Source organism: Camellia sinensis, chromosome 12 (assembly GCF_055761805.1).
Source record: "Camellia sinensis isolate YWXY chromosome 12, ASM5576180v1, whole genome shotgun sequence".
NCBI classification, from domain to species: domain Eukaryota; kingdom Viridiplantae; phylum Streptophyta; class Magnoliopsida; order Ericales; family Theaceae; genus Camellia; species Camellia sinensis.
Genome location: NC_138972.1, coordinates 131,850,295 through 131,871,887, shown reverse-complemented (window position 1 = coordinate 131,871,887; position 21,593 = coordinate 131,850,295). Strand labels below are relative to the sequence as shown.

Here is a 21,593-nt window from a genome sequence, read left to right as displayed (position 1 = left end):
GTAAAATTTAAATGTCTCAATTTAAAAATAAAATAATTTTATTTAATTTTTATTAATGTTTTATTTATTTAAAATAATTTTTTATAGATATTTTATTGATGTTTTATTTTAAAATTTAGTTTATATTTTATTTAATTTCATTATTTAAATTTTAATAAATGTTTTATTTAATTTCATTATTTAAGTATTATTATTTTTAAAAATAAATTTATTTAAAATTTTAATTAAAAAAATAACATATATTTTTATTGATATTTTATTTATTTAATTTTAAAAAAATAAATTTATTTAATTGTGTAAAAAATAAAATAAAATATTATTTAATTTAATTAAAAATAATTAAAATATTAAAGATATGTTCAATATTACTATTACTTAATAAATAATTAAAAAAGATAAAATAATCATTTGAATATTTATACTTCTCCATAATATCTCAAAAAAACATAGAATTCATATTGTATCCAGTCAAATAGTCATTTCCTGATTTCAAATTCTGACTAAACAAACATAAAATACAAATCTAATCCAACTAAATACTCTCGAAATAATATATCCTAAGACTAACATTTCAATAGATTTCAATCATTCTTTATCTAATCTGTCCAAATAAACACATACTAATATATACATATATATATATATATATATATTGATTGATGCATATGGTCCGCGGTTAATTAAAACGGTATACTTCCATGATTTGTAATTAATTTCTCCAAAGATTAATTGTATAGAGGCGTTCATACCCCCATTTGCCTTCCGATTAGTAGATAGGGAACACACACACACACAAAAAAGAGAGCGACGAAGCAGAGATTCGAAACATCACGCATCACCAATGGCGGCGGCTTCTGCTTCTTCAACATTTCTCTCCTCTCCCACTCTCAATAACTCATCATCTCCTTCCTCTCTCTCATGGAAGAAGCTCCCTCTCTCCTCCTCCTTCAGCGTTACCGTCTCTCTCCCCCGCCGCCGCAGACGGTGTTCGCCGGTGTTTGTGGTGGTGTCCATGGACTCCAAACCGACGATCCTCGTCACCGAGAAGCTCGGTGAAGCAGGTCTCAATCTCTTGAAAGACGTGGCCAACGTTGATTGCTCTTACAACCTGAGTCCCGAAGAGCTCTGCACTAAGATCTCGCTCTGCGATGCTCTGATCGTTCGCAGCGCCACCAAAGTCAATCGCGATGTGTTCGAGGCGTCGGCTGGGAGGCTCAAGGTCGTCGGACGCGCCGGCGTCGGCATCGACAACGTGGATCTGGCGGCGGCGACGGAGCACGGTTGCCTTGTGGTTAATGCGCCAACGGCTAACACCGTCGCAGCCGCCGAGCACGGGATCGCGCTTCTTACTGCCATGGCTCGGAAAATTGCGCACGCCGATGCTTCGGTCAAAGCTGGTTTGTTACCTCTTGTACCTACCTTTTAATTCAATTTATTTTTTGATTCTCTTCTCTTTTAGATTTTATTGTCCTTGTTGTGTATTCGTACTATTAAAGTTTGGTTGAGATCCGGTTTACTGAATCCGTGGTGATGATTGGAACCATTCGTATTATAAAATTTATTGGACATATAAGTCGTAATTATTTTTAAAAATATTATTAATTATGGTAATTTTTTATTTTTTTTTAACAAAAAAAGAATCATCTTAAGTTATAAAAATCGTTTTATTATTATTATTATTATTTTTATTTTATTTTTTCTCTCGGATCTGGATCGATTCACTTGTGTGTAAGTATATTCTTTTCCTTTTATTTTGTTATGCTTGGGAAAGTTAAAAGGTCTAAACATTTTGCTAGTTTAGATACTGATTCAGCTGGAAATGGCGGAAACTTGCCAGATCTGACTGTTAAGTCTGGTTATTAAGGTTCGTGAAATGTGGGATAATTCTATTTTCATACCCAATTTTCTTCCGTTCACACATTTAGGCTATGTTTGGTTAATGAATTTGGATAGGGATTTGGAAATGAAATAAGAAAAAGGAGATGAAATGTAAATAAAATATAATTACATTTTACTAGTTTTGCACACTTTTTTTACTTTTTCTTTCTAAATCCCCAAAATTCATGAATCAAACACAATATGAATTTCTTCTTAATACAATTTTATGCACATCTAGATATCATTTTCTGCTTTTGTTATGATATTATTTTAGTTGCGACCTCTTTAGTTATGTCTCATGTTGTGTTTGGTTATGACATTTTTCTCTCTTTTTAGTTATGACTAAGAAAGTATGAAGTTATGCTCTCTTTTTTTTCTTTAATTATAAAGTGCATATGATATACACCCTGGCTGTGTACTATAGTGTCTCCTATATCATATTATCTTTATCTTCTTCCACTCAAATCCTAATTCTAAAAAATTTGTTTAAGTTTTTGTTTCATGATGAACTATAAAAACATCTCCCGTAGTTGTGTTTGGTTCATGAATATGGTGAGGGATTTGGATTTGGAAAAGAAAATTGTGTGTGAAATATAGGTGAAATGTATGGAAAGAAAACACTTGCTGCCAAGGAAAAGTTACCAGCTTTGCCTATATAGCGGCTTCCACTGTGTTCACATGCTTCAGGGGTTTTAAATTGAAAACCTTGGAGTACAGAGCTTGTTCTCCTTTTACATGCCAAGAAGCAATTCTAATCTTTAAATGTGCACATTGGGTTCAGTATATTTGAGAAAAATATTAAGTCCTATTAATTTGTTGTATTTTGGCCACTTCAGGGAAGTGGCAGCGGAACAAATATGTGGGTGTATCCCTTGTTGGCAAAACACTTGCTGTGATGGGTTTCGGAAAGGTTGGATCAGAAGTTGCCAGGCGTGCCAAAGGGCTTGGTATGCATGTGATTGCTCATGATCCGTATGCCCCAGCAGACCGTGCCCGTGCTATAGGTGTGGAGCTTGTGAGCTTTGATGAAGCCTTAGCAACTGCTGATTTCATCTCACTTCATATGCCTCTCACTTCTGCTACATCAAAGATTCTGAATGATGAAACTTTTGCTAAGATGAAGAAAGGAGTTCGAATTGTCAATGTTGCACGTGGGGGAGTAATCGATGAAGAAGCTTTAGTGAAGGCATTGGATGCTGGCATTGTTGCTCAGGTTCTTACTCTCTCGTTCTCGTTTTTTGAAACAAAAGCAATCTATTATTTGTCGAAGAAGGTTGATAACATGTCTCCTCCATCTTGCAGGCTGCACTTGATGTTTTCACTGTAGAGCCACCATCAAATGACAACAAATTGGTACTACATGAACAAGTAACTGTAACTCCACATCTTGGTGCCAGTACTATGGAAGCTCAGGTGTGTTGAATGATGAGCCTTGACATCTGTTCATGCTTATTTTATATTTGCTTCATTAAGTCATTAATTAATGTTTTGGTTTTGATCTGCAGGAAGGAGTTGCAATTGAGATTGCTGAAGCTGTTGTTGGAGCCTTGAATGGGGAGCTTGCTGCTACAGCAGTCAATGCACCCATGGTTCCTGCTGAGGTATGTATCATTGTGGAATTTTTTTTATTCTTAAAATTCCATGATATTTATTCTAATGTGAATGCTATACTTAATTTCCTTATTAATTTCTTTTAAAATATATTTTCTTGAGTGGTCTATGTTTCATAAAGATTTAAATTGACGACACAATTTGCCATTTTGCCTGTGTGCATGCGCTTGTGTCTTGTACTGTTGTGTGCAAATGGCATTCATAGACCAAATTTTAGCTGGTTTTATCGAAAAAAGTTCAAGATGTTAAATTTTGAGATTCTAATTGCGTTCTCCCTTCATAACTTTGCAGGTTCTAAACGAGATGAAACCATTTGTTGTACTTGCTGAGAAGCTTGGCAGACTGGCTGTCCAATTAGTAGCAGGTGGGAGTGGTGTGAAATCTGTAAAGGTGACATACGCTTCTGCTAGAGCTCCCGATGACCTTGACACAAGACTGCTCCGAGCCATGATCACCAAGGGTCTGATTGAGCCAATATCAAGCGTTTTCATAAACTTGGTAAATGCAGATTTCACTGCTAAACAGAGAGGCCTTCGGATAGCTGAAGAACGTATAATGTTAGACGGTTCACTAGAAAGTCCACTAGTGTTTGTCCAGGTTCAGATTGCAAACGTGGAATCAAAATTCGCCAGTGCAATTTCAGAGTCGGGGGAGATTAAAGTGGAGGGTTGTGTAAAAGATGGGATTCCCCATTTGACGAAAGTTGGATCTTTTGAAGTTGATGTGAGCTTGGAAGGTAGTATTATCCTCTGCAGCCAGGTTGATCAGCCAGGTATGATTGGGATGGTGGGAAGCATTTTGGGGGAGGAGAATGTCAACGTGAGCTTTATGAGTGTTGGAAGGATTGCTCCACGGAAGCAAGCTGTGATGGCAATTGGAGTGGATGAGCAGCCGTGCAAGGAAGCTTTGAAGAGGATTGGGGAGGTTCCAGCTATTGAAGAGTTTGTTTTCCTCAAGTTATAGTGTGTGGGTATCTACAACAGTCTGTTTGTTTTGTTGCACAATTTTGATAGTATTCGTTTGTGTTTCGTGATAGCATTAGTTTTTGCTATATAACAAGGGTAGGACAAGACAGCCAATGTGTAGCAACTTTTCTTGATTGTGATCATGAGAGGCCTAGACGGGTTTGGCAATGCAGGGTAGTCCGATGGGTATCTGCACATGTTGTGGTAGCTTTAGGGGAGGCAAAAATAATTCAGAGCTATGCAAATTGTGAGTTTACTGTATTGAGTGGTGATTATTTTCTTATCCTGGACCGAGAAATTGATAGGAAGAAAAAATATTGAGAAGTTTATTTTCTTATCATGGTTTCCTCGGATCAACCCTCTAAATTTTTACCTTCATTTTATCAATAAATGTTAAAGAGCTATATTACATGAGATGTACCGTCTACATCTATATAATATACAAGGAAAAGAGTGTTTTTAACTCATAAGTTTTGTGGGAGTTCTAATATTTCAATCTTAATTTTTTAATTTGTTGATTTAAAAAAAAAAAAGACTCAGTATTTATTAATTTTTTTTAACTCACAAGTCTTTTTTACTTTTCTCATACCTACTGATGAATCATCTTCAACTTCTCTCATACACTATCTATCTATACTATATATGTATAACCAAACCTAGCATTTTCTCAAAAGGTTTCAATTTTTTTTCTTTCTAAATTCTCATAATTTTAGAAAAATAAAAAAATGCATGGCATTTCTTTTCGCTTCTTTTCTTACTAATCAAGCATTTTTATTCCTTCTCCTTATAATAAAATATAAAATAAAAATAAAATAATAAAATATTCTTTTATATCCATATTCATCTGTATCTATCCCCTACTGCCGCATATATATTCATCCATACCCACCCATAGAAATATTTGAATTTTAAAATTTCTCTCCATAGATAAACATATAAATTTTTTTAAAAGAATAATTTCATGGTCTACAAATAAAGATAAAGATTAAATAATTGATTTACATAATTAAAATAATAAATTTAGATATATATATATATATATGATTTATTAATCTATATCTAAAAATATATATATATATATATATATATCCAAATCTTTGTTTTGATTTAATAAAACAAAATAAAAAGCTTGAATTTTCCATAGCGCCATGAAACTATTGGACAATTCTGTTATTTTTCCCCGCCAATTAACAACCTTACATGATGATGAACTCATTGGGTACTCTAATGGGTGATTTTGACATTTTGATGAATGGGTTACAAGATGGAAAGGCCAGAGATTCAACGACAGACTTTATAGAGTTACTTGATTGTTTGCTTTTAGCAACCAATAACGACATCAATACATCAGCTGGAGATGATCATGGGATCTCCATGACATTTCCACTATTCAGGCATTTTCACTCCCTCTTCCTATAATAAAATATAAAATATTTATTTATATCCATATTTACCTATATCTATCACTCGCAACTCCCACAGCTATATTCATCCATATTCATCACCTATACCTCCTACAACTCTACACACATGTTTTTACATTCAGTTTATTCCATATTTTAGTCAAATTCAATCATTCTCTTTCATCTACTCATTTTCATTTTCTTTTATCTACCTATCTTTTCTCAGATTAACTCATCCTCTTTATTATTATATTTTGCAAGTTTGATGATCTGCGAAAATCATATTATCCTCTCCATTATTACATTTTCTAAGTTTGATGATCTGCAAAAATTATTATAAGGTCAGTGTAATATTATTTCGTACTTTATATCTTTGTGTATATATATTTCTTTTTCCTAATTTTTCAATTCATCTACACATCTTTTCATCTTCTCCATTTTTATGCTCCCAATATTATTTCTTATTTTATATGCATTTTTTTCAATGTTTATTATTTGTGTGTACATATTTCTTTTTTCCAATATTTTTCAATTCATTTACACATTTTAATCATATTCGATTTGTTTTCTTTTTCCTAATATTTTTTAGTTCATCCACACACATCTTTTAATCTTCTCCATTTTTATACTCCTAATATTATTTCTTACTTTATATGCATTTTTCCAGTGTTTATTACTTTTTTGTGTATATATTTTTTTCTCAATATTTTTTAGTTCATTTACACTTCTTTTCATCTTCTCTATTATTACATTTTGCATAGTTTGGGCTTACTTGCGTTTTAATTTGTGGTTTGCATTTGTTCTTCAATTTAATCAGATTTGATTTGTTTCTTCTCATGTAACAGTGTTGATATTTTCTTTGACTTTTATAAATCCTCTCTTTTACGTATCAAAAATAGTTCACCTAAAATTCAAGAAAATTAGATGTCTATTACATAACTTAAATAAATTAAAATAAATCTCACTCTCAATTAAATAAATTAATAAAAAAATATAAACCTACAAATATATTTCCAATGTCTATCACGTTATTTTTTTTAAAAAAAATTCACAAAATCTAAACCCACAAAATATATATCTATATATAAATTACAAATATCCAATGTCTATCATATTATTTAAAAAAAAAAACTCTCGAATATCTGTAACTTAAATAAACTAAAAACATATATACAAATTATAAATATCTAATGTCTATCATGTTATTTAAAAAAAAAAAAAATCCACAAGTCTTATTCATACAATTTACGCATGCATATCCATCACCCACAATCTACTCAATCAGATATCTATCACGTAAAATCCAATACAAATCCACAGAAAAACACTATTTTGTGTTTATTTTGTAATTTAAAAAAAATTCTAAATAGAATCCTTTTTTTTTTCTTCATGTACAACAATAATTTGATTACGTTATTTTTTTCTTATTTTAAAATCATTGTGTTATAATTTTTTTACAAAAAGTTACATTAGCTCCTCAATAAATGGATGTTGTACAGTAGATTTATTTATTTATTTATTTTTTAATATCTATAATAAACAATGATACTTATTGAGATTTTTTACTCTTTATCTTTTGTATTGCAGGTACTATCGAGCTTGCTTATTTTATTCTTTATGTAATTGAATGTCAAATGTGTTAAATTTATTGTGCAGATAAATATGCGGTCTCCTCTAAATTTGCATTGTAGCCATCATTTGGCCATGTAAAATGTCATAAATGAATTTCAAACTGTACTGCATAAAGAGGATTTACCAGTAAAAAATATTGATGATTGGAAAATCAAAATATGTCGAGCAATGCAAAAATTAGGAAAAAAAATGGAAACAATATTACCATCGAGCTAAAATAAAGTAAAGGGAACAAATTTTGAAAAATTTATATAAACACTCATCATAAGGTAATATATCTTCTTCTTCTTCTTCTTCTTCTTTTTTTTTTTTTTTTTTTTTTTTTTTTCAGTTTATTTGTATGTAAAAAAACGATAACACTTTTTTTTTCTTCTTCTTTTTTTTAGCAGGCACTTTCTGAGACATTTGGACATGATGAGCAATATTTATTGAGTTTTAATTTATCAAATATAGATAGATTTAATTTATAACATTCAGTTTATTATTAGTTTTTTTAGAATATATATGTTTTAAATATTAGGTTTATTGAGAAACATCTTATTTATTGTTAACTTCATCAATTAGAAATCAAATTTATTATTTCAAGAAAAATATATCAGTTGGATGATTATAATATTTTGTGAATATTTGTTTTGAAGTATTATTGTTTTTATTTATGAAATTTGAAAAGATGATCTATATGCATTATGATTATAATTTTATGATTTAAATTAGAGCTTAATGTATTATTAAAAAATTTATGCATTATTAAATCAATCTTATGCATAGCACGGATTTACCACTAGTGGTTATTGATGGGATTGTTAAATTACTTTTATAAAAATTTTAAAAAAAATTTGTATATTAAAAAAATATCTAAAATATATATAAATTCTTATTAAATCTATCTATCTATCTATCTATATATTATATAAGGAAAATAGAGTTTCTAACTCACAAGTCTTGTGGGAGCTCCAATATCCCAATCTTAATTTTCAAATTTTTTGATTTAAAAAAAAGAAACCTCAGCATTTAGTGACTTCTTCCAACCTACAAACTTTTTTAACTTCTCCCATACCTACTGCCATGGTTTTGAAAATCGGACCGGACCGGCCGGTTCACCGGATGGGGTTCCGGTCCGGTCGACCCTCTTAAACCGGCTATTTGAAAAAACCGGCCTATTTTTTGAAAACCGGTGAACCGGTCGACCAGGCCAAGGGTTGATTGAACCGGTCTGGCTCAAACTAAAATTTCAAACTAAAATTTCAAGTCTTGTGGGAGCTCCAATATCTCAAACTAAAATTTCAAATTTTTTAATTTTAATTAATAAAAAAATCCTCTATAGCTCTCATTCAAGCAAAAAAATAAAAAAATTAATATCTCTTGATTTATGACTTTTAAATGGAAAGTATATCAAATATATAAAACAAAAAATAGAAAGCATATTAATCCATTTCAAAATTTAAATTTGAGGTCAATAAATATGGAAAGCATTCCATTAATTTAAATTTAAAATTATAATGATTTATCCCATAATAAATAAGTTTTAAATAATGATTTATTCCATGATTTATCTATATATCTATATACTATTATAATTGCAAAATATTATCATTTCATTAAGGTTTTTTCTCATTTTTTTAAAAAAATTTTGTTTAATTTTTTATTAATACATGTTACAATGTGATTGGTCTATAAATTAATTTTATATTCTTAAAATAAAATTTCAAATTTGGATTCTTACTTAAATTGAATGAGATCAATATTCATTCCTTAAATTTTGCATCATTTATTAAATTATTAAATAAATTTCAAATTTAAATTCTTCTTCAAATTATATTACTACAATTAGAATGAGATCAATATTCACATGTGTCATAATATTATTGGTCTAAATATAATTTGTTTTAAATACATGGTTCAAATTATTAATCGCTATTAAATTTTCTTCCTTTTTTTGTTTTAAATTTTATAAAAACAAAATTATATCCTTCTAAACTATAAGAACTTGAACAATAATATTTTTTAATATAAATTTTTTTTAAACAAAAGAGTAAAACATAACTTTTTTTAGTACTTACCAAACATGGTGGATTTTGTTAGGTTGATTTTATTTATTCATTTTTTTTTTATCTCAATTGTCAATTAAAGAAATTAAAATAAAGAATAAAGATATCTTTGGCTCAAATTGTTAAAAAGTTACTTTTACTAAAATAAATTATAAAGAAACGTTAATTTTTTAAAAGTGATAGTTCATTAAAAAATTTTATTTAAAAAAACAGAGAATTATAGATGATAATTTATTATTCATCTAGAATTATTTTTAGATTAAATGAAAATGCTATATTAAATTTTCTTCTTACATTTTTTTTATTCAAATACTTTTATTTTCTAAGAAATTTATTTTTATTCTATTTAATATTTTATTGTAATTTTTAAATTTAAAAGAATTTCTAAAAAATCATATGTAAATTATTTATGCCATTGTAAAAAGTTTTTTTTTTAATATCAATTTAGTGGTAGTTTGGAAAGTGCTAAATAAGTATATATATTTTTTTACTTTTTATGAAAATATATATAGAAAAGTAGATATGTGATGTAATGTAACTCAAAAAAGATAATTGAGTATACTTTTTTACTTTTTAAAAAAAATTGTGTGGAAAAGTAGAGATGTGATGTGACCTAAAAAAAATAAAAAGATAAAAAAAAGTGAGCTAATATGGCGCTTCCTAAACAACCTTTTATTCGATGATCCCTTTCTAAAAAGTGTATTTTTTAAATATTTTCAAGAAAAATTCTATTGGAAATCTTAAGTATATTGTTTTTTATTTTGTTCATTAATATTAAATTTTAATTAAATTTATTTATTATTTTTAAAAATAAATTAGCAAATAATATATATATATATATATATATTTATATATAACTTTGCTTTCGTTGCTCAAGTTTTTTAGTGTTTCTACCCAAATCCACTCAAATTTAATTTGAATTTTTAAATTTCTGCATAGATCCTCACTTAATTGAAAATTATGTTGTTTAATCTTTAAAAAAATTTAAACTCGACTCAAGTTGCTTGAGTTGAGCTCATCTAAATTTATAATTCTAATAAGGGAGATTTAAGGTTACATGATTAAATTTGTGATAAATTAAAAAATAATAAATCAATTGTGATAAAATTGTAGAAGTTAAATTTAACTATTTATATTGTGATATTGCGATAAAATTATAAATTTTAATTTTCTTTGTTTTCATAATTTGCATACAAAAATTTAATTATTTATATATTATTTTGTATAAAAATATATTATTAATTTTTTTATATATCATGCATAATACGGATTATCACTAGTGTGTATATATATATATATATAGCCTTGGTAGTCACAGAAAGGGGACTGAAAGTTGAGCATTGGGAGAGCGACATAGAGATTATGAACCACCAAATATGCAGCAATACCAGCAGCATCATCCGCGAAAGCAGAGCCACTTACCTGCACTAAAACAAACAACTTCCTATTTTTTATAACTGACAAACAGACTTCCAATGATAGCAGCATACAATTGAACAAATAGTGGGAGTATTTGGCAAGTTGGATTTTAATATTTTTTTTTTGGAGTTAAAATTTATAATAAAATAAAATAATTAATAAAATAAAGATATTAAATCAAATTCATAATCGTTTTATTTTTTTTCCTCATAAACATCACATTTAATTACAAAAAAAAATTCAATCATCTTTCTAAACACAAATTTTAAAATAATTAAAAATTAAAATAATCTATTAAAATAACAATTTCCCAACCAACCACACTAAAAAAAAAAAAAAAAAATGGAGATATTTTCCATTCCCATGTATGCAACTCCTGCTGCAGAGTCAATAGCCGTCATGGATCCGCCTGTACTGGCACAATATGCTACCAACCAGCTGCCAGAACTCCGAATCCCCCACCCAAACAAACAGCTAATCATTTATGCTATGTTTGGTTGAGGAATTTGGGGAGAGATTTGGAAAGAAAAAGAGAAAAGATGTGTAAAATTAGATGAAATATAAATATATTTTATTCATAGTTTACCTAACTTTTCCCTTTCCTTTTTCAAATCTTTCCTCAAATCTTTCAACCAAACACAGCGGTAGATTACGTGCATAGCTCCTTTTCTTAGTTGGATCTGTGACAATTAACAATACAGTAATTCAGCTAAATCTGGACCCTTGATAATGAGACCAAGTTTTGCAAATTCAACCCAACCATTCTAGTCTTGGATAATCATTTAACCAAACAAATTTGTGCGCAATGCTTGACAAAATCAACTAATTGATTCCACAAAGAAACAAATTCATATCGAATTCGTTTCGTTGGGAATTAGATTGAGAATTTGTGCATACGAATGATGAAAACAGTGTAGTGTAGGATCTCTCAACCTCGAGAAAGACGAACCCGAACAATGCCGAGATGACTCTGAGGTAGAGAGAGAAGTTTGCGGTTCTTGAATTGAACTGTTGGGGACTGGTAACGAGTTCTGATTGGCAGCAGAGACTAGATATCACAGCTAGGGTTTCCAAAAACCAGATCGAATGACAAGAAGATAAAAATGGCAATGGCGATGGCTATTGCCACGCTGAGCGTGCGTGCGTGCGTGGAAGGAGCAAAAACGGGAGTGGAATTCATCCGTCAAGTCAGGGCAAGACACGTGTCCGTATTCTAGTATAAAACATCCTCATGATGCCCATTTGATTGATCAGAAAACTTACACAATAGATAGAAATTGAAAGGTGTGAGAGAGGCTTCAAAGTCCCCAAATCATCTCTCTCTCTCTCTCTAGCACTGAGCTAACTATGGCTGTAGCTCAAGTTTCTTCCTCTCTCTATACTTCCATCCATGGTATCCCTCTCTCTCTCTCTCTCTATATATATATATATATATGTGTGTGTGTGTGTGTGTGCTTATTCAAATAAGCTTGAAAATGCATAGATTGTGCAGGTTTTTGTGCGTGGAGGACAGCAAGAAGCCCTGCCATTGCTCGGCATCCCGTTGCAAAAATGGCTCCAATTGGGACTGCCTTTGTCTCCGGTTCTCCGCTTTGTAAGCTTTCTAACTACTCAAACTCGAACGCGTGTTCGGCTTATTGGTAACATGTTTGATACTCACGATGTAAATAAGTTAAATTTTTATACATACTTTGAAATTAGTTAAATTTTCATACATACTTTGAAATTAGTTAAATTTTCAAGCCAGTGTTGAACATACTAGTACTCAATGCACTATAAAATAGCTAATCTGCTCAAGTTCAACTCGTTATTGACTCGGTTAAAGAGCATAGTAGTTTGGCTCAAAAATTAAATAAGTGAAGTTTAAATACATTTTAAAACTTTTTAAAGTTTTCAACAAACTTGAATTCCATTGAGCTCATTTATGGCCCAATGCAAATGTTATCCGCACATTGTATATGTAAGATTGGCTATTTGTATACAGTACATGTTTTCACGGAAAATGTCCCCATCTTCTATTCAACTGTCAGAGAAATATGCACACTAATGCATTTATAAAGACAGGAGAAGATTCATAAGAGAATATATTCATTGCATACAGAATCCTATGAAATGGACTTTGTTGTGGTTCTCATATCATTCATTGATAATATGGACTCTGTTTGTATCTTTAATATTGGTTCAAAGTAGATGTGAAAACACCCCCTCCCCAACCCCCCCCCCCCCCCCCAAAAAAAAAAAAAAAAAATTTTTGCACCGGGAGGGGGACTTTGCTCTTTGCATTTGACATGCATGGCCATTCCAAATTGCTCTCCTGATTGCCGAGTCTTCTTGAGTTCGAACTGCCTCCAGAATTCTTCAGTTTGGCCAATTTAGCTGGCTGCGAGTCTCTGACTGGAATTCTAATTCTTTGAAAATGACTATTGCACATTTTCAAGCAGTTGATGCACTGTTGTTGATCCCCAACCTGTTTTCTCTATTTCCAAAAAATACTTAAAATTTAGTTTGAATTTGGAACCAAATCTATCTGGGTTTTTTCTTAGTACATAACATGATAAAAACTTTATGATTCCATACGAATAACATTCCAGACATGTTGCCTACGTAAAGTTGAAGGTACAAGGAGACCATTCACTATGAAATGGTACAACACTGCCATGGTGGAAAAGGTGGTTACTTCATATAAAGATAAATGGATGGTCCATGAATTAATGATTTTCAATTGCTTGAAATTTAATCCACAATGGGATATTAATGCTACATTAGACTCTTTTAATGAATCCTCTTCACAACACAGGCTCACGATTAGCAATGCGAGTTTTTTGTTTTTTTTGGTGATTTTCATTGTTTTTTTAGTATAGTTCCAAATTGTAGCTTTCCCTAAATATTTGGAATTGCATGTAAGCCTGATGATAGCTGATGTTTCCTTTCTAGTGATATGGAGAACTACTCGTCAAAGGAAATTTGCATACAAAGCTACATCAGTTTCCATTAGGAGTGAGCAGAGTACCAAGGAGGGCACTAATTTGGATATATGGCTAGGGCGGTTGGCGATGGTTGGCTTTGCAGTGGCTATTAGCGTTGAAATAGCCACGGGCAAAGGACTTTTGGAGGTATAGCACATACAAGCTCATGTTTCTGTTGGTATAATCCAGACACATAGTCCACCAATTTGAAAAAAATAAAATAAAATTTGAAAGAAAAGAAAAGAAATCAATCGTATATAACACAGTATTTCATGTTTTAATTTTGAGATTTTTTTTTTTTTTTTTTTTTTTTAATCCCTAGTGGAACAATATTGATGATGGAAATATTCATATGGGATGATGCAAATGTAGAAAAAAGCAACCAAAAAAAAAAAAAACCTAAGGTTTTATCTAATAAACATTAATTGCTTAAGGTAAATAAAGGTCCTGTGGCTATACAATTATGATGGTGTATTCCTTTGTAATGTTCACTTGCTTTCCATTATGGAAAGCCTCAAGAGCCGAAGTTTGTTCACCTGCCCGTTGAGAATTATGTGAAAAAGCTGCTTTGTTTTTAAGCTACACATGATGGTTCTATTCGCTGCCTATCTTGTCATTTGAGCAACATGCTACATAGAACTTTCTGTCTTGGTGGTTTATGCTGGTAATTGTAATTCACCATTCCCATATTGATTGGGTCTTGATGAATTCTTTACTGAAATGGATCTCTCTCTCTCTCTCTCTAGCACACAATGACACTCATGTGCACACACTCATGGTTGTTCATCTTATCAACCTCTGTTTATTTTGATGTTCCAGAATTTTGGTCTCACAAGCCCCTTACCAACAGTGGCCTTGGCAGTTACAGCTTTGGTGGGCGTTTTGACAGCAATATTTATCTTTCAATCTGCCTCTAAGAGTTGATCACTTTGAAGTTGCTGCTTGGTGGTTGTAAAGCTTTTGAAACATATTCCTAATTACATTCTTGTTCATTTATGTAATTGCATATCAGTACCTACAAAAATGACGACAATTGAGAATGTAAAAGTAACAGAGTCATCATTCATGTAATGCCATGCCTCTGCAGTCTGATTGCTGTTTCACTGTCATGAATGCTCTTAGAAGAATGGTCAACAAGAAACATTCTGATCCTTCAATAGATTGACTTTTCATGTTAGTTGGAACCCATGATCTCATCCCTATTCTTATTGAGGATTTTGTAGTTTATGATGACGGACATGTGGACAAGTAAACATATACCTTTTCAAAATGCTTAAATATATTTTGTTTTGGAATCAGAATTTTTTCCATCTCTACAAAGGTAAGTTCGATATTTCCCCTGGAATGACAAAAACTAGTATTGGAAGTATAGGGGGGAAAAAAATTGCCCTTTATCTTTGTCTTCTCTTTTGGTAAGAATCTCATTCTCCTTTACCTTTTCCTAACATCTTGTCTGATGATTACTTGGAATACAAGACACTTTCTTTGGATATGTTCTTATGTAGGTGGTGGAGAGTCATCCTGCAGATGAAACTTCTCTTCTTCACAAATTAGGTCCTCCAACCTCTGTCTATTTCTCGAGTTGACTTGATTTAGCATGGGTGTGTCCATGTCTCGACTTGTAAAGTGGTTTCTTGCAAAGTTTGATATGAAAATTCTGATGCTGGGTCTTGATGCTTCAGGGAAGACAACCATTCTGTACAAGTTGAAGCTGGGAGAAGTCGTTGTAACTGTACCAACAATAGGTATTTCTCTTGAAAACTTACCTTAATTGCACAACTGATTTCCATGTCCGACTCTGAAAAGGTTCTCAAAAACCATATGTTACTTGGCTCTCTCTCTCTCTCTCTCTCTCTCTCTCTCTCTCTCTCACAGTATGGCAGCCAAATTACTAACTAGTTTCCAGATCATAGTTAAATCATAATAATTTCATCCCTGAACTCTCCACTGGACTACTTTTTTTCTAATTTTTTCATGAAAAATTTCAAATTCAAGCTATTTAGTCAAAGTTCCTCAGCGGCTGTATAAAATTTTTGTTTTCGTCTTTGACATCTTATAAGGTGAGATCAAATATTTTATGCACTCTATTTTATCTTTGTAATTTGGCTAGGTTCATCTAACTTTTGCTGCTAATGATTTGAATTGGCAGCAACAGAAACATAGTTTTGAGTTTGGTATAATTTGATTTAATATTTTATAGCATGTGACAAACAATTAATTGCCATTTATTGCGCAGGTTTTAATGTAGAAGTTGTAGAGTACAAAAATATCAGTTTCACTCTGTGGGATGTTGGAGGACAAGACAGGGTAAAAAGTTTAGGAATTTGTTTACTTTCATCTCATTTTTAGACGAGGTAATAAATGATTTTGAAAACTTGGTATTGGGAAAAAAAATGAAAAGAAAATTTGAAGGAAATGTAAAAAATTTTCTAGAAAATATTTTCTGATGTTTTGTACGATGGAAAACATTTTAAAAAAGCGTTGTTAGCAATCACGCTTTCTCTACACTGACTTTTTATTTAGGGCAAACTTCACTTTACTCCTATGGTTTGGGCCGCATGCGGTTTACCTCACCGATGTTCGGAAATCATCACATAACCCTCTTGTGGTTACTGAATTGAATTGCACAGTTAACACCGTTAATATCAGAAGTAAAAAGACTATTTTGCCCTTATATATATAACCTTTGTATAGCATTTCTCATTCAATAGTTGTGCATTTGGGAAGAGCAAGGGAGAGAACTTAGGGTTTCAATTTGCCTTCAAGTTTGAAGTTCAAACTAATTATTCACTTTTTTTCTTGGTTGGAATTTAGTGAGCATTACACAATAAATTGTAAAGATTGTTTTTGCCAATATATATATATATATGTGTGTGTGTGTGTGCAGTGGTGTAATTTGAAACATACCAATTAATTAATCAATCAAACAAACCAATTAAATCAACACACAAATATTACATACAAATCTGTGAACATTGAGATCGATTTAGAAACGGATTCATTGATAAATTGATTAGAATTTGGATACTGTAATTTGAAATCACAAATCAATCTACGGTATTGGAGTCCCGAGGTTGCTTATATTGAGCTAGATTGTTCATGCTAATGCTTTCTTCTACCACATCTCTCATCTTTTTCTCAAACCCTAGCTGCCTAAACATATTATATTTTATATGTCTAAATATGTGAGAGATAGAGAGTGAAGATCAAACCATATTCGTCGTTGTTGCAAGCTGCGATCTGAGATCTCAACCCTAGTCGCCGTCGCGATCTGTGACCTCAAACCCTAGCTGCTATCGCGATCTGTGGCCTCAAACCCTAGTTGCCTCTATCGCCATCGCGATTTGAGTTGGGATGAGTAGCGACCGACGATGGTGGCGAGAGAGAGAGAGAGAGAGAGCGGGGCTCACGATGGTGGCTCTAGAGTGGGGTTGTTCGGAGACTGGCTCTAGACTGGGGTTGACCGGAGAGTGGCGTTGGCGGTGGAGGTTATGGCCAGAGCTGACAGTGGACTGGATATTGATGATGAAGATGAGGGTAGGTTTTGGAAATTGATGATGAAAGATGAGGGCATTTTAGTCATTTAATTCGGAAGGAAAATCATCTTTCCATGCCCATTTACATATTAGGTGCGTGTTGTGCACGGACTATTATGTTAGATGGAAATGTTAACTGTGCAATTCAATCCAGTAACCACAGGGGGGGTTATGTGGTGATTTCCGAATGTCAGGGAAGTAAATCACATGCGGCCCAAACCATAGGAGGGTAAAGTGAAGTTTGCCTTCATTTAACAGGCTGAAAAACAAAATATGCAAATTGAATTCACTTGCATCATCTATTTGTTGTTGTGTTTTTAACATCAACTAATAATGTAGCAGTCTCTGCTGCTAGATAGATTCGGCCTTTGTGGAGACATTACTTTCGAAATACCCAGGGACTCATTTTTGTGGTGGACAGCAATGACAGAGAAAGAATCTCAGAAGCCCGAAATGAGCTGCACCAGATTCTGAGTGAGGTTGGTGATATCTCTCCCATGAGTTTGAGATTCTTTCTTTCTTTCTAAAATTAATGGAAGAACTGTTATCATATCAGGGACTTGTTTTGTCACTCTTGCACTGGTTATCTATGTATCGAGCTTTTTTCATCCTTGTTGCAGGGCGAACTACGCGATGCAACCGTACTTGTATTTGCCAATAAACAAGACCTTCCTCATGCTATGTGTGTTTCTGAGATTGCTGACAAACTTGGCCTGCATTTGCTTGGCCAGCGTCGGTGGTGAGAAATGCAACATCATCTCTCTTTTAAGTCAATGATTTTTACCACAACTTTTTAGAGTTGAATTTGTGCATCTTTCTTCTTTAATTTGTTTTTAACTTTTACATTAAACTTGTGACTTATGAGATGTTAGTGATCTTACCTATATGATCTACCATTGTCATTTGGTACAACAGAAAATAAAAATTCTAACAGAAAAATGTTCTTCACTTTTAAAAGGTTATATAATGTTTCTGGACTAAGGTCTTATTGATGCTACTTTAATCAACAAGCCCTCCAAAGAACTTTGGGCAATATTTCATGGAAATCAATATGTTGTTACTTTAATCTTCTTCTTTCAGTTCTCAAAAAATAAATCTTCTTCTTCAACTCTTTTCAAGCTTTGCGGTTTCTTTTCATTCTCTCCTGTGTTCTAGTTTTGGCTCATCAGTTTTGATGAACTGTTCTCATACAGGTACATCCAGGGTACTTCCGCGAGGTCCGGCCAAGGACTTTATGAGGGTCTTGACTGGTTATCCAGCAACATCCCTCCCTGTGAAGGCAGCCATAACCTGAAAAGGCTCTTGCACTGACAATTTGGAAAAACCAGTGAAAATAACTAGATGATTCAAGCTTTTCCGAGAGCTTTTTCTTGTACAAGTTGGTGAGACACCCTTCAACCTATGAATCACGGATACTTCAAAAATGAGTTGTAACTTGTATAAAGTAGAAATCTATTGTTTCAGATTTTATCAAATTAACTATCTATTGAAAAATAAAATAAACTGACTTCAGAGAGAATAGTTTCTCACCATTCTTTAACCCAATGTATAATATAAAACTAGAAATTATAATATTTTTCCCAACATACTCTGACCGTGCCCGTATTTTTTTTATTTTAAATTGTTTCGTATCACCTTATCTGTATCCATGCTTCATATATAACCTTCTAGAGAACTCCTAAACATCACATAACAAGGCATGCTTCATATATAACCTTCTAGAGAACTCCTAAACATCACATAACAAGGCATCAGCACAAGCAATTAGACCTAACGTAGTTAGCCACCATGACTCCAAGATGAACTTAGCTAGGTTTTCAAGCTTGACAAAAAATGAACTAAGCTCGAGCTTGAAAAGCTCAACTCGACTCGGCTAAATGTAAACTGCACCAATCTGATTCAGTTCTAAAGGTTATACAATTTGATTTGGTCCCACTTTTAGTGAAACAGTATAAATTAGTTTGGTTCTTGATTTACCATTAGTTAGAATAAGTTATCTTAGTAATTTTTTAACTTTTACGAAAAGATGTGCAGAAAAATAGATAGAGTGATATGACAATTTATAGTGATTTTTTTGACTAGAACATATAGTTGCCAAACAAAGTCTAAATACAAAGGTAAAATAAAGCTGGTAAGAAAGAATGAACATTGAAGAATGATGGAATTAGAGCAGAGCACTCACACTAGATTTTGTCTGGATTTACTATTCAGTTTAAACTCAGTAGGAGTCAGTTGCCTATGAGACTTTAATTCGGGAAGGAGCTCTGAGAGGGATGAGAGATCATATGCTTTCAATTTCTTTTTTTCGCTCCTTGTTTTTGTCTTCTGGTAGAACATAAATTACTTTTTACAAGTATGTTTCAAAAGGAAAGCATAAAAACTGATGGACTGTCAAAATAAAAGGATTTATCTCCATGTGATACTATGTTCAGGCCATAAGCAAACAATTGTATATAACAGATTTAAATTGGATGTTCATCGTAGCAAAAGCAGTCTGCCAATAATAACAAATGCAAACTTATCCAAAAAAAACCCAAAAAAGCGTAGATTTGAAATTTAATGTTTGAGGAAATCATTGTTAAGAAGGCTAAGAATCCAATAAAAAGCGATTCAAACAATAAAAAGCACCCAGCTACCAACTAAAAGCCCTGCATTTTGGCACTATCTCTTGATAACTATGTTACACAAACCCTTCGAAATTTGTGAAGTAGCCGTGTTAGACACTGGAGACCTAAATAAGTGTATGGGATATGTGTCCGATATGCCTAATTGAAAATGCACCCTACAAGTATGTATTAGTAGCAAATCTTACTAAATAACTATTCACAAAACTTCCATTTCATTCATTTTATAAATAAAAAACAATATTTTAGTTTATTTAAGAAACGTGATATATAGCAGTGTCCTAGTATCCTTAACATAAAAATTAGGACGAAGATCCTCTCATTCAATTATCTCATTGACTTCTTACTTGATGGGTCATTGGGTTCACTTTTAACCTAATTTCGATGATTTGAACCATTCATATTTTAAAATTTATCATGTATATCATACCTGTAAAAAATTAAATTGATCGAATATCGGAAGAACTAAACCCGTTTATTAAAAAAATTTAATAAACAATTTTATTGTTTAATAAAATTTTTAGTTTACGTGATTGTTGATATCTGATCGACTTAATTTTTTACAAGTATGATATACATGACAAATTTTAAAATATGAACAATTCAGATCATTAAAATTGAATCCAAAAGTCGGTCCAATGCCCATCAAGCAGGAATTTAAGTAGTGGACTCGATGAGAGAATCCTTCCTCAAAAATTAGATGATACATTCCCAAACCCAACTATTGTACCCGAGTGAGTGCATGTAACTTAGCTTGATAATGAAGAAGTTTCCAGCCAACCACAACTACAACAATCACTAGTTCAACAAAACTTGCAAAACTGAACAAGTATTGAACCATTTTCCACCATAAACCAGGACATATCAAAACTGAACAATTACAAATACTAAAACAAACAGAGAATAGTAATTCTGTGTTTTTAAAAAAAAAACAGTAACTCAAAACTCACTCGATAGAACTCGAGTTTCTTCTCAAATTTGCGGTCGGCGTGAGCTAGTCTTCCCCATCGATGAAGATTTAAGCCTTTTTAACTTCTTATAAACAAATTTCAATGCAATTTTTCATGACATTTGAGTACAATACTTGAATTCAACAAACGTGAGAGAGAAATATTAGGGTTTTCGCAGAGAGAGAGAGAGAGAGATGGGTACCCAACTTCAAAACGGTGTCGTTTGGTCTTCGGAAAGTGGGGGACAGTTTTAAGTGGGCTTGAACTGGAATCATTTATAGCCCACACTGTCCAGGCCCAACAAATATTAGACCACTCTCTTTAAGATTTGTCTACTCGTAAATCATGACTGAAAATTTGATTTCAACTATATTTGTTTATCGTTTTGATAATAAAAATAAATTAAATTTTTTAGATGAATGGTTGTGTTTATAGAATAAAAATTTTAATTTTTTTTAGATGTATCTTTGTGTTTATAGAATAATTATTTAGTACTGATTATAATACTGATAAATTTATTAAAATGATAAATAATTAGAATAATTTATCAAAATGATAAAT

The 21,593-nt window shown here is 31.8% G+C and overlaps 3 protein-coding genes and 1 long non-coding RNA gene across 6 annotated transcripts; 3 read left to right on the top strand and 1 right to left on the bottom strand.

Annotated features, from left to right (window-relative positions):
- The first annotated feature begins 643 nt into the window (after nt 1-643).
- LOC114267509 (D-3-phosphoglycerate dehydrogenase 3, chloroplastic) lies at nt 644-4,791 on the top strand. Its single transcript, XM_028208549.2, has 5 exons — nt 644-1,397; nt 2,715-3,091; nt 3,181-3,291; nt 3,384-3,479; nt 3,781-4,791. Exons 1-5 carry the CDS (start codon nt 842-844, stop codon nt 4,450-4,452), a joined length of 1,812 nt encoding a protein of 603 aa, XP_028064350.2. The 5' UTR covers nt 644-841; the 3' UTR covers nt 4,453-4,791.
- Nucleotides 4,792-11,348: 6,557 nt separating this feature from the next.
- On the top strand, nt 11,349-15,099 carry SEP1 (stress enhanced protein 1). Of its 2 annotated transcripts, none has more exons than XM_028208548.2 (4): nt 11,349-12,349; nt 12,449-12,550; nt 13,891-14,069; nt 14,742-15,099. In XM_028208548.2, exons 1-4 carry the CDS (start codon nt 12,304-12,306, stop codon nt 14,844-14,846), a joined length of 432 nt encoding a protein of 143 aa, XP_028064349.1. In that variant the 5' UTR covers nt 11,349-12,303; the 3' UTR covers nt 14,847-15,099. The 2 variants fall into 2 exon arrangements, with proteins under 2 accessions (XP_028064349.1, XP_028064348.1); XM_028208547.2 differs by having other exon boundaries at nt 11,353-12,349; nt 12,440-12,550.
- Nucleotides 13,062-21,236, bottom strand: LOC114267507 (uncharacterized). The gene is made up of 3 exons (XR_003630961.2): nt 21,033-21,236; nt 19,641-19,783; nt 13,062-13,432 (listed from the first exon to the last, which is right to left on the bottom strand). It is a non-coding gene; the product is annotated as an uncharacterized LOC114267507 (long non-coding RNA).
- On the top strand, nt 15,249-19,044 carry LOC114267505 (ADP-ribosylation factor 1). Of its 2 annotated transcripts, XM_028208546.2 has the most exons (6): nt 15,249-15,523; nt 15,605-15,667; nt 16,159-16,229; nt 17,818-17,937; nt 18,079-18,197; nt 18,652-19,044. In XM_028208546.2, the coding sequence occupies exons 1-6, from the start codon at nt 15,520-15,522 to the stop codon at nt 18,767-18,769; spliced, it is 495 nt and encodes a 164-aa protein (XP_028064347.1). In that variant the 5' UTR covers nt 15,249-15,519; the 3' UTR covers nt 18,770-19,044. The 2 variants fall into 2 exon arrangements, with proteins under 2 accessions (XP_028064347.1, XP_028064346.1); XM_028208545.2 differs by having other exon boundaries at nt 15,249-15,667.
- Nucleotides 21,237-21,593: the final 357 nt, after the last annotated feature.